Consider the following 12896-nt stretch of genomic DNA (forward strand, 5'->3'; position numbering starts at 1 on the left):
CATTGCATCATCAGACGTTCAGTACTCCTTCCTCGGGGGGGGGGGGGGGGAGCAGTGGGGGGGGAAGCAGTGGGGGGGGGGCGACAGCCTGGATTTTATGCTAAAATCTTTGGAGTGGGACTTTATTATGGGCCAGGGTTTAGATAAAGTGTATCATGGCGTTCACCTGACCCACAACTTTAAATAGATTTTGGTTATGGGGAGCACAAGGGCCCACTTCACAGGTGTGATGCAACAGAGAGCTAAAGTACTTTTAAACAAAAACAATGTTTATTCTATGAATCCACTTAACATTTTATAAGCCCGCAGTAAATATCTTACCAATTACCAACACTGATAACCCCCCAAAAAGATACAGTACTCTATAGATAACCCTTATTAACTTCCCTAACAACATCCATAAGCCAAATACCTTTTAACAAAGACAGTAGGTTTGCATTCCTTACAGAAACAGGTATTACTTGGAAATCATCAAGTGATCTGGAGACATTCTTTATCATGCAGAGAGAGAGGCCAAACATACATCTGCTTGGTTTGAATGAAGCTCTCCAACTGAAAACAAAACTAAAAACACAGAGCCAAAAACAGCTTCCAGCTCAAAACTAAAGTAAAAGGCAGAGACAGAGCTCAGCTCCACCCACACAATGACATCACTGCAGCCACTTGAGAAGACAAACATTTCTTAAAGTGACATTCACATGACAACTTGAACCTGTGACTTTTAAATGTAGAGACGAGAGAGATACTCATTAAATCATGGCGAACGCTGCCGGACTAATTATAAGGTGGTGTCAGAGATGCCCCCCAATGTGTTGCCTGCTGGTTTCTGAGCAGTTGCTGACTGAGAATGTGTAATATTTAAACATTGTTGTTCATGAATTAGAATTAAACTTTTTCTTCTCTTTATATTCTGATATTTAGTTTGAGGATGAAATTATCAAAAACCTGGACCATGAAGTGGAAGGTGGTCGAGGAGATGAAGAGTACAAGCACCTCTTTGAAAGCATGTGAGTTTATTATATGATCTTCCATATCTGTTTTAATCATATTATGGATATGTAAGATGAGCACAAGTGGGGAAGAAATTCTCCTCGGCCCATTTAGGCATGAGCTGGGCCATTTACTTTGACTGTGTTCCCCGCCAGGAAAGAAGCCTAAGGTCAGCATGTAAGGGAAGCATCGGGGCCTCCTTAGTATTATTTAAGGGAGATGCCAATGCTTGTCACTCCTCACCTGAAGATAGTTCACCAATTTTATAATGGTGGATGGGGCTTGCTTTACCCTGTGGAGGAGGACACCATGACCAAGAGATTGATTGGGTCGTGGCAGCAATCCAGGATAGCGTTGTAAGGCTACAATGATCGACATATTGGGCGCAATATCTCCTGTGGAGAGTTTGTTGGAGAGGGGGGCCCAGCCATCTTCTCGCCCAGCCCCTGAGTAAGTCTGTCGTGGGAAGGTGCGTGCACACCCTTGGTGCCCCACCTCCAATTGAAGGCTTTAAGTGGGTAATTAATGGCCACTTAAAAGCCTCATCCTGCCACCCAGTATTAACCCAACGGGCGGACTGAGGGCTCACCATGTAAGGAGCACAACAGGCAAACCACGGGCAGCATGGTAGCACAGTGGTTAGAATTGTGGCTTTACAGCGCCAGGGTCCCAGGTTCGATGCCCCACTGGGTCTCTGTCTGTGCGGAGTCTGCACATTCTCCCCGTGTCTGCGTGGGTTTCCTCCGGGTGCTCGGTTTCCTCCCACAGTCCAAAGACGTGCAGTTTAGGTGGATTGGCCATGCTAAATAGCCCTTAGTGACCAAAAAGGTTAGGAGGGGTTATTGGGTTACGAGGATAGGGTGGAAGTGAGGGCTTAGGTGGGTGGGTGCACACTCGATTGGCCAAATGGCCTCCTTCTGCACTGTATGTTCTATGTTCTTTCGGGTGTTTCCTATGGGTTCCTGGGAAGGCAGTGGGCCCTTTTTTCAACGGCTCTCATTGTCTAATCAAGGGACCTGACATCAGGAAGTTTGTGGGGGGCGGGGGGGAGGGGGTAAGTCTGCGAGCCGTACTCCTGCTCCCCCCCCCCCCCCCCCCCCCGCCCCCATGGTCCCCCTCCCAGATCACTCGCCTGTGACTTGGATTCCAGCAACAATGCTGGTCTCGGGTAGGTGTAGTACTGGAAACAGCCACCATATCCCTGGTGGCGCTGCCATTCAATAGAGTTATTCATTGATCGGAAACAGGCAGGACATCGGACCCAGAGGCCCTTGATCCCAGGGAAGGCCCTCACCTGTCTTAAGTCCAGTTAAATGAAGTGATAAGGGGCTCTTGCCGGCTTTCCAACCAACGGAGGAGACCCCACATTGCCTCCATTAAATTTTACCCACGCAGCTATCTCTTACATTTGTGCAGCTTCAGTTATTCACTTTGTTAGGAACATGGGAACAGGGGTAGACCAAAGAGCCTCTTGCCACTGTTCCACTGTTCAGGTGAGATCAATGGTTGTTCCCTTGATGACCGCCTTGCCCCATATCCCCTGACACCTGTGTCTAACAAAAATCTGCGATTAAAATTAGTAATTGATTAAGCATCAATTACCATTTGCGAAAGAATTCCAAACTTCTACCATACTTTGGCGAAGAAGCATTTCCTAATTCCATTCCTCAAAGTTCAAGGTCTAATCATTTGATCTGACTCCTAGTCCGATAATCTGCAGTTTACATAAAACCATAAGACCTAGAAGCAGAATTAGGCCATTCGGCCCAGCGAGTCTGCTCCGCCGTTCAATCATGGCTGATATGTTTCTCATCCCCGTTCTTCTATCTTCTCCCCGTAACCCCTGATCACCTTATTAATCAAGAACCTATCTATCTCTGTCTTAAAGACACTCAGTGAATTGGCCTCCCCAGCTATCTGCGGTAAAGAGTTCCACAGATTCACCACCTTCTGTCTGAAAGAATTCCTCCTCATCTCCATTTTAAAGCATTGTCCCTTCAGTCTGAGGCTGTGCCTTTGGGTTCTAGTTTCTCCTACTAGTGGAAACATCCGTTCCACATTCACTCTATCTAGGCCTCTCACTATTCTATCAGTTTCAAAAAGGAAGAGTTATATCTGTTCCCGTAAATACATTTGATCAAATGACCTCTTAATCTGCCAAATTCCAGGGAATACAGCCTTCATTTGCGTAGTCTCTCCTCATAATGTAACCGTTCGAGTCCAGGTATCGTTCTGGTAAATCAACATTGCACTCCCTCCAAGGACAATATAGCCTTCCTGAAGTGTGGTGGTCAGAACTGCTCAGAGGTAGGCCTGGATTTTCATCCTCGAGGCAGGTAGGGGGAGTTGGGGAAATTCCTGGCTTGACCCACCTGCCTCGGGAGAAAGTGCTTGCAAAGTCTAGAATGGATCTTCATTACTGGGGACGGGGCTTCTGCCAGCTGACTAAAGAAGAAGTGCAGATGCAGCCCCAGGGGTTTCAGAATACAGAGTCGGATCTTTTAAAAGTCCCGCCTTGGGGGACTTTGTCCTAATTAAAATTAAAACCACAAAAGCTCACCAATCACCCTCTCATACTCCATCGCCTTCCAAACAAGGTCCATGCCCTATCCATGCCACATCATGAGCAGATGCACCATCGATGTCCCATTATTTTCCCTATGTTAGGCTCTCCCTTTCCACGCCCTATGTCCCCTCATGCCTCCTATGCCAAACTTTATCTTTCCACCCACCCCATCAGGATCCTTATACTCCCAAGCCCCTAAAAACTACTATTGACCCTCCTGGCCCTTTGCCAAGCTATGGTACTTTCATGCCCATGAATGCACTGAATATTTTCCAGAACCAATGAATATTAGAGTGTGTATTGTGATGTGTGAAACACGGTTTGATAAAAGGTAATCCATTGGTAACTTTCTCCACTGCTGAAAAAAGTTGAGACTGTAAGCTAATAAAAATGTCAATCATCCAGGCCCTTTTAAGTTTCAAATATCACAAACCCTTGAAACTACTTGACTTGTGCAAACAAACATTGTGAAATTGACAATAGAGATCATAGAGTCTGAGTTGTCAATCAAACAATGTTTCCTTTGGGATACTGGTGTTCTCATATTATACTAGACAATGGTGGAAGGGGGTGGCATGAGGGGTCATGAAGGTTACTTGGGAGGATTAACTTGGCATGAGAGATATAGGGTGCCATAGGTGTTGGATAGGAAAGTTTACCTTGTCATGAAGATTTAAGAGGGGCTACAGAGTGTGGATGAGAGCATGAGGTGACACGGATGGGACATGGGAGGGTGAGGGGTGAGGGGCCAGTACCGGAGGACATTTTCACTTTTATTATAACTGGGATAAAGTCCCACAACCAGGAGCCGACACCTCGAAACACCCCACCTCCCCAGCAGGCATCCCTTGTGGCTGCATTTTACCTCTTTCCCGAGTTGGTTAGCCTGCACCTATCTCTCCAGCAATGAAGATCCCACATTTAGGGCAGCACGGTAGCATTGTGGATAGCACAACTGCTTCACAGCTCCAGGGTCCCAGGTTCGATTCCGGCTTGGGTCACTGTCTGTGCGGAGTCTGCACATCCTCCCCGTGTGTGCGTGGGTTTCCTCCGGGTGCTCCGGTTTCCTCCCACAGTCCAAAGATGTGCAGGTTACGTGGATTGGCCATGATAAATTGCACTTAAGTGTCCAAAATTGCCCTTAGTGTTGGGTGGGGTTACCGGGTTGTGGGGATGGGGTGGAGGTGTTGACCTTGGGTGGGGTGGTCTTTCCAAGAGCCGGTGCAGACTCGATGGGCTGAATGGCCTCCTTCTGCACTGTAAATTCTATGAAATTTACGGGCATTTTCTCCAGAGGTGGGTGGGCCCTGCCAGAGATTTTCCAGATTCCCAATATCCGCTCGGTGTTTAAAAATCCAGGCGTCAGCCTGGTTCAAGGGGTAGCTCCTGATTCAGCATGTTACAGATTCATGTCACCCTCCAGATTGGAGGGCAGTTAGAGACAGACAATAAATTCTGGCCAGCGAGGCTCGCGTCCCATAAAATGAACTTAGAAAAAAACCTTCCTGAGTCATGGGCAATATTTATTCCGCAATCAGCGCCACTGAACACAGAAGACTTGGTTGTTATCATATTGCTGTTTATGGGAGTTTGTTGTGCACGGAATGACCGTCCCATTTCCTGGGTTGGTGGTGGCGCAGGGGACTTATTATCCAGAGACCCAGAGTAATGCTCCTGGTTCGAATCCCGCGGCAGATGATGAAATTCAATAAAAATCCGGAATTAGAAGTCTACTGATGATTGTGAATTGGTTATCATATAAACCCACCTGAGCCCATGAGGGAAGGAAATCTGCCATCCTTGCCGACAAATCTATTCCACAAAAATGTGCTTCACTCATAATTGGCTGAGCAAGCCTTTCAGTTCAAAGGCAAATAGGAAATAGGGGCTGGTTTAGCACAGGGCTAAATCGCTGGCTTTGAAAGCAGACCAAGGCAGGCCAGCAGCACGGTTCAGTTCCCATACCGGCCTCCCCGAACAGGCACCGGAATGTGGCGACCAGGGGCTTTTCACAGTAACTTCATTTGAAGCCTACTTGTGACAAAAAGCGATTTTCATTTCATTTTCAATTCATTTCATTTTCAAATAAATGCTGGCCCCAGCCAGCGACTCCCACATCCCATGAATGCATTAAAAAAACAGTCACTTCAAAAGTACTTCTATGTAATGCAACTTTGGGTGTCCCGACATTGGGAAATACTGGCAAATAACAGAAAAAGGTCGACTGATATCTGCTCATAGAGTCAGCAAATCCCCAGTCTGTATGAGATGGAACGCCACTGCTGTTCAGAATGTAGCCCTCTCATTGTTTCTCTCCCCCTATTAATCCTATTTTGACAGACAAGTATAAATAATGATTAAAAACTTTCCACTGGAGTGAGTATTTTTAATTGGGTAGTATTGCTGTTATAAAGAGTTTTTGCTTCTCATTTTCCCAGGAAATTAACCTTTAGTTTAATTTTCTAGCTTTGCAACAAGCATCATAATACTTGTCTTTTTATATTTTAATATCACATTGGAATTCCTTTCATAGCTGAACAGCTTGAAATAAAAATAGATTTCAACGTGGGTGGGCCACACATCTCTATAGCTAATCAGCCATTCAATTATATCATAGCTCAGCCGTGCCTCAGTTTCATTTACCTGCCTTAGCTCCATGTCACTTTACACCCTTACTTAAGAAAAATCCTATACTCATTGGGATTTAGAACAATGAGAGGTGACCTTATTGAGACATGTAGGATGCTCAGGGGGCTTGACAGGGTAGATGCTGAGAGGATGTTTCCTCTTGTGGGAGAGTTTAGGACCAGAGGGCAGAATCTCAGAGTAAGCCCATCTAGTCTGCTCCGCTATTCAATGAGATCATGGCAGATCTGATGTACTCCACAATTCCACTTTCCCACCTTATCCCCATACTGATTAAAAATCAGGCCATCTCAACTTTAACGTACTTAACGACCCGGCCTCTACATTGGTAAAGAATTCCACAGCCCTCTCCCCTCTGAGAGAAGAAATTCCTCCTTATCTCTGTCTTAAATGTGCGACCCCTCACGCTGAGAGGGATTGTCCTTCTAGAATGGTAGCTGCAAAGTGGGTGGGAGCAGGTGAATCCACAGGGTCAGCACGGGTGTGGGGGGGGGGGGGGGGGGGGGGGGGGACTGGACTGTGAGGTCCCTGTGCGGGTCCCATGAGATGCCAGGCTGCATGGGTAGAGTGCGGGGCTCTGAGAAAGAGTGGTTGCCAACTTCCAGAGGGCTGAAGACCCTTACACTGCAGGAGGACCAGTGCAGTCAGAATGTACCCCACGCTTAGTCAGATGTCTGGAAGGCCAAGACCACTGGTTATGCAGGCCAGGCTGTCAGGCAGTAGTGTACGGGTGGCTGGCTGTTCAAGTTAGAAGGCTTGTTCAATACAGAGCCCATGAGAGCTGGGGAAATAAGCGTGCGCTCTCAAACATGATGTTGACTGCAAATTGCAGGCTTCACATGCATCAGGTTTGCCTTGCCTGTCACACGGGAAAGCTAATTCCTAATCAGCTCCCAGACCCTTTCCTGAGGAGACAACAGTACCAATTTAGTCAGCATTGCAATGCCGCTGATTGGCGCCCAAGCGGCCCAGATATGCAGTGGACTCCCGTCTGAGCATACCCCTGCTCAGACGGAATTTCACACTGGCATCATGTCCTGACCCTCAACAGACCCCCCCCCCTCCATCCTCAGGAGCTGGAGCCTCACATCCCAAGGAACCTTGAGGAAATGACCTCTATTCCCTTTTGCATTGTGCGGAGAGGTTTCCTGTATGGGCTGCTGCTGCACAACCTTCACTTCCTTCCCATCATCAGGACATGCCTAGGCACGCCATGTTACCATCCGGTGGTGATGCCCGGTGGAAGTCCCACTACTGACGAGTCCTCGCCCTTAACTTCAGGGAGCTGGGGTGGAGGGTGTTGCAAGCAGTCCCATAAACTGGAGGATGCATCGGTTTACAGACTCCCAAGATGCCTGCTCGTTTTGCGGTCTTGTGGATTCCAAGGACCATGTTCAAATAGATTGCTTTAGACTGCCCCCCCCCCCCCCCATTTTCAGTTGTTTCAAAAACATTTTGTTGCACTTTTCTTTGCACTTCAGCCTCACGTTCCTAATCTATGGGCATCCGGTGCAGAGAAGGTTGATGAAGGAAGAGCTCCTCTTCATGTACCTGCTCCTGGACCTGGCTAAACTTGTCATCAACAGGTGCAGGCAGCGAGCGACCGAGGGGGTAGTCCGACTTGACTGTCTGGCCCTCTACCGCGGCTACATTCATGGCCGGGTGTCCCTGGAGAGGGCGCATGTGGTGTCCAGTAGCAACATTGAGGCCTTCCGTGCCGTTGACCTCTTCAACCACATTTCAGTTTGATGTTTTAAGTCTGATTTGTGATTCACTTTTTGTTTAAGACAGTTTCCTTTAAGGGAAACCTTTAATTTGTCCCTTTATTTATTTAATTTTGTTTACTTGGTTATTTATGTTGATCAAAATAGTTGGAAGACTAAGCCCCAAGATTTGAACCCCAAGGCTAATACTCATGTCTCCATGGCAGAGAGTAACACAGATGTGACACAGGTGTTAAGGTGAAGACGCTCATCAGTCACCCCATTCAGGAGATGACGGGTGGCAGCATTTCATTCCCTCTTAAGGTTAGAACCCAGGACCATTGAATGCACTCAACGGTCCTCACTCTTCACCCTGGGCGGGGGAATTATCCCGATCTGCTGAAGCTCTCAAGAGTCAAAGTGCTTATTCAGATGGATTTGAGAGGGGCAGCGGTGAGGAAGCGGCTATTGTGTGACAGGCTCATTGAAAAGGCACTCACATAGGGTGATACGCATGGTTGGATATCCCAGATTCTGATAGGGCTGAGGGTCGGGGCATTGTCAAGACACCTCATTGCTCATTTTGATGTTTGCTTCCTTTCTGTTGTTGATTCGAGAGAATCATACAGCCAGTCGAGCTGGCAATTCTTGCATGCAGCCAGGACCAGTGCCCTGTAGAGGACAAGGAGGCCGGGGCCGTTGATCTTCTGGGAGCAGGAACACAGAGTCTGCACATTCTCCCCGTGTCTGCGTGGGTTTCCTCCGGGTGCTCCGGTTTCCTCCCATAAGTTCCGAAGGATGTGCTGTTAGGTAATTTGGACAATCTGAATTCTACCTCTGTGTACCCGAACAGGCGCCAGAGTGTGGGTTGCTAACCTTGCTTCCTGGACGTCTGGCCGATTGAGGTACAGGATGCCACACCTCTGCCCCACACCATCCAGGAGTTTGGTGAGTGCTTCCCCCCCCCAGCACCCCCCCCCCCCAACACCCTCCCCCCCCCCCCCCAGCTGGACTTGGAATAGATGCTGGGGAGGTGTTTTAAAGGAGCCCCACTGATTGCAGAGATTGAGTTTTCTCGAGCGAATTAGAGACAAACTGTCATGAGTATGACACGCATCATGTGGAGAAAAGTTGTTAAAGAGGTTGAATACCCAGCAGGTTTTTCGGTTGTTGGTGTTAAGGAATTCTCCCTGGTCTTCTTGTCGGTCACCCCTCAGTCTTTTGAACTCAAGTTGAAACAATTCTACAGATGAAACCGCAGAATAGGAAATGCAATTCTGCCTCTTAAACACACTCCACCCACGGCCACAATTCCATATTCGGACTCTTACTGCTGCACCCTCCCTGCCCCACCCCCCAATCCCCAACTTTTAAGACACCCTGGGCGGGATTCTCCGGTCTCCGATGCTGAAATCGCATTCGGTGATCGGCCGGAGAATCCCCGTTTGCACCGAAATCGGGAGCGGCGGCACTTTCGCGATGCTCCGACATCTCCACAGCTGCATATTCTAGGAGTACGGTGCACGCCATATCGACGTTACCTGAGGCCCTTGCCCCGATGCTCCTCCCCCGACCGGATCGAGATCCCGACGGCTTGGGTGTCTCATGCTATCTTTTTGTCGGGAACTCGGCGTGGCGACTGCGGACCCAGTCCAGCGCGCCCCCGTTGGGGGAGAGCCGGTCTGCGGGCAGGGGGGACTTTGGCAGGGGCTGGTGGCACTGTTGGGGGGCTGTCCGGGAGCGCGAGCCTGGCCAAAGGGGGGGGCACTATTTGGTAGGCCGGGTCCACGCGCGGCCAGCACCATGTTGCACGCCGCGGCCGCTGCGGGCCGCCACTGTGAGCATGCACGCCCATGAACCCAGCAATTCTCCGGCTGTGTAGGCAGCAAGAGCATAGTGCTCTACGCTACCTGCCTGCTAGCCCCCCTCCAAAAGGAGGATCGGTGGCCGTTTTGCGCCGGTTTTTCGATTGTGAAACATTCCCGTTCCCAAGCCTGCATCAGGACACAGCCTGAAAATCGGAGAATCCAGCCCCCTATTCCTCAAAATATAAAGTTTACCTATTCATATTTGCACTCCCATGTATGTGCAATCAACTTCAACGACAACACTTTGCATTTATACAACATATTTGATATATCACAGTGTCCCAAGGCACTTCACAGGAGTGCTATTAAACAAAATTTGACACTGAGCCACATTAGATTTGCTCATATAGTTATTTAGTTTTTAGGAGCACCATAAAGAGAGGGAGGGCGGTAGAACCTTTAGTGAGGGAATTCCATTTCCTCGGACCCTGGCATCTTAAGGCATGGTCGCCAATGGTTGAGCAAAAGGCCAGGACTGGAATACAGAGTTCTCAGGAGATTGTTAGACTAGAGGAGATAAGACGGAGTTATGGACCCGGCCAAGCTATAGAGGCATATGGAATCAAGGATGGTAATTTAAAAATGTTACTCATGAAGGAGTTAGTTGCCCTCAAATCAACTCCCTGCTCTGTGAGTCAGCCTACAGCTCCACTAGTTTGGGTATGGCAAGACACAACAAATCAATGCCTTTATGGTGTGGAGGGAGGAACATTGTCCTGGATATTGGGAGAACTTGCTGCTTAGAAAACATCAAACTCGAGTTTACAAAGCTGGGAGCTATTTACAATTTGTGAGTGCAGAGACAGAAAGGTTACCTGCATTTTAACTTTATGAATTTGTGTTTGCAATGTGCTGCTTTGTTCATGATGCTGGCAGCTACACTTCACTAGTTGCCAAGAATTTTAAAATGATCTCTGCAGACCTGCAGGGGAATTATATCACACAGCATTAACTTGTGTGTACAATATAGAATAAGGGGCATTTTATGCCAGTGTTTGCGCTCCACATCAGCCTCCTCCTGTTTTGTTTGGTCTTCTATCCCTTGCAAAGGACTCCACCAAACACCTCGACTTGTCCAAACCAGGATCTTTATTGAATCACACGTGGTAAGATAGTGATCTGTTACAGAGCAAGTCATCATGGCGTTTCTTTGTACTCCTCTGGAACTACACCTAGCACGATTGTTCACCTGTATGTCTTACTACCATCTCCTGCAACCATCTGCTGCTGGCCAGATGTGTCTCCACTTATATGGGAGTCCCTGATCACATGACCACGGTCTTGAGACCGCATGGTGTGTCTGCGCTGCCATGTACTCGTTGGATGTCGCACACCATCCATTTTTGATATTGCTTACAGGCATAGCATCATACCTCTCACCCTACTTCATCTTCATCTTTCCATATCAACCACCCCCTCCTGCACCCCCCCCCCCACTCCCCCCCCCAGCTCACCCACCTCCAGCCATTCACCATCCTGACTGTCACCATTCCTTCACTGTCGCTGGGTCAAAATCATGGAATTCCTCCGTAACAGCACTGTGGGTGCACCTACACCGCATGGATTGCAGTGGTGCAAGAAGACAGCTCACCACCACTTTTTCAAGGGCAATTAGGGATGGGTAATAGATGCTGCCCTGGCCAGTGACGCCCACATCGCATGAATGGATAAAACAAAATATCCTTCTGTGCCTTTCTCTCTCCTACACCTCCAGCTTCCCCTTAAAATGCATCTATGTAATCACTCCAACTACTTCATGTGGTGACGAGCTGCACATCTCATCACAGTCTGGGTAAAGAGGTTTCACCTCAGTTGATGATTGGATTTATTTGTGATTATCTCACACTTATCGCCCCTATTTCTGGCACACCTCACAAGTGGAAACGTTTTGTCTACAGCTGCAATGTCATTTGCCAAAATTGCTCCACCTTCGGCCTTCTCATCTTCAATCCTCAACCCCCTTGTTGTTGATCAAGTATATTGTTAGGTTCCAGCTCACTGGGGTCTATTATAATTTGGAGCTCAACTCTCTTGTCTATGATATTGGTTTAGTTGTCTTTAACTCGACCCCTCCTCTCCCCCCCCTCCCCCAAATCAATGAAATACAAAGTGGAAGAGTGTGTGTGGTCACGCACTTTGGAAGGAGGAATGGAGGCATTTTCGAAGTGGGAAAATGCTTAGCAAATCAGAAGCACAAAGGGACTTGGGAGTCCTTGTTCAAGATTCTCTTAATGTTAATGGGCAAGTTCAGTCGGCAGTTAAGAAGGCAAATGCAATGTTAGCATTCATGTCGAGAGTGCTAGGATACAGGAGCAGTGGTGTACTTCTGAGGCTATCTAGGCTCTGGTCAGACCCCATTTGGAGTATTGTGAGCAGTTTTGGACCTGCTATCTAAGGAAGAATGTGCTGGTTTTGAAGGGTCCAGAGGAGGTTCACAAGAATGACACTGGAATGAAGAGCTTGTCGTCTGAGGAGAGGTTGAGGACTTTGGGTCTGTACTGATTGGAGTTTAGAAGAACGAGGGGGACCTTATTGAAACTTACAGGATACTGCGAGGCCTGGATAGAGTGAACGTGGAGAAGATGTTTCCACTTGTAGGAAAAACTAGAACCAGAGGGCACAATCTCAGATTTTAAAACAGAGATGAGGAGGAATTTCTTCAGCCAGAGGGTGGTGAATCTGTGGAACTCTTTCCAGCAGAAGGCTCTTGAGGCCAAATCACTGATAGATAGGTTCTTGATTAATGTTTTAAAAATAAATTTAGAGTACCCAATTATTTTTTCTCCAATTAAGGGTCAGTTTTAGCATGGCCAATCCACCTAACCTTCACATCTTTGGGTTGTGGGGGTGAAACCGGGATTTCAAACCCAGGTCCTCAGCGCCTCAGTTCCAGTGCTAACCCCATGGCACCACATGCCACCCTGGTTCTTGATTAATACGGGGATCAGGGGTTATGGGGCGAAGACAGGAGAATGGGGATGAGAAACAATATCAGCCGTGATTGAATGGTGGAGCAGACTCGATGGGCCAAGTGGCCTAATTCTGCTCCTATGTCTTATGGTCTTATGGTCTAAATCCCTCCAGAAATACAGGGGCGCGATTCTCCCATGCCGCGCATATGGG

The 12896-nt window shown here is 48.0% G+C and overlaps 1 protein-coding gene across 1 annotated transcript in view; it reads left to right on the forward strand.

Annotated features, from left to right (window-relative positions):
- Positions 1 to 12896, forward strand: part of LOC140409300 (dedicator of cytokinesis protein 2-like) — a 1572852-nt gene that overhangs the window by 1280706 nt on the left and 279250 nt on the right. Inside the window, exon 34 of the mRNA XM_072497681.1 lies at positions 922 to 1007. Coding sequence (XP_072353782.1) covers positions 922 to 1007 — 86 coding nt within the window. The remainder of the gene's footprint in view (positions 1 to 921; positions 1008 to 12896) is intronic.

This window comes from Scyliorhinus torazame, chromosome 3, assembly GCF_047496885.1.
Source record: "Scyliorhinus torazame isolate Kashiwa2021f chromosome 3, sScyTor2.1, whole genome shotgun sequence".
Classification (NCBI taxonomy): Eukaryota; Metazoa; Chordata; class Chondrichthyes; order Carcharhiniformes; family Scyliorhinidae; genus Scyliorhinus; species Scyliorhinus torazame.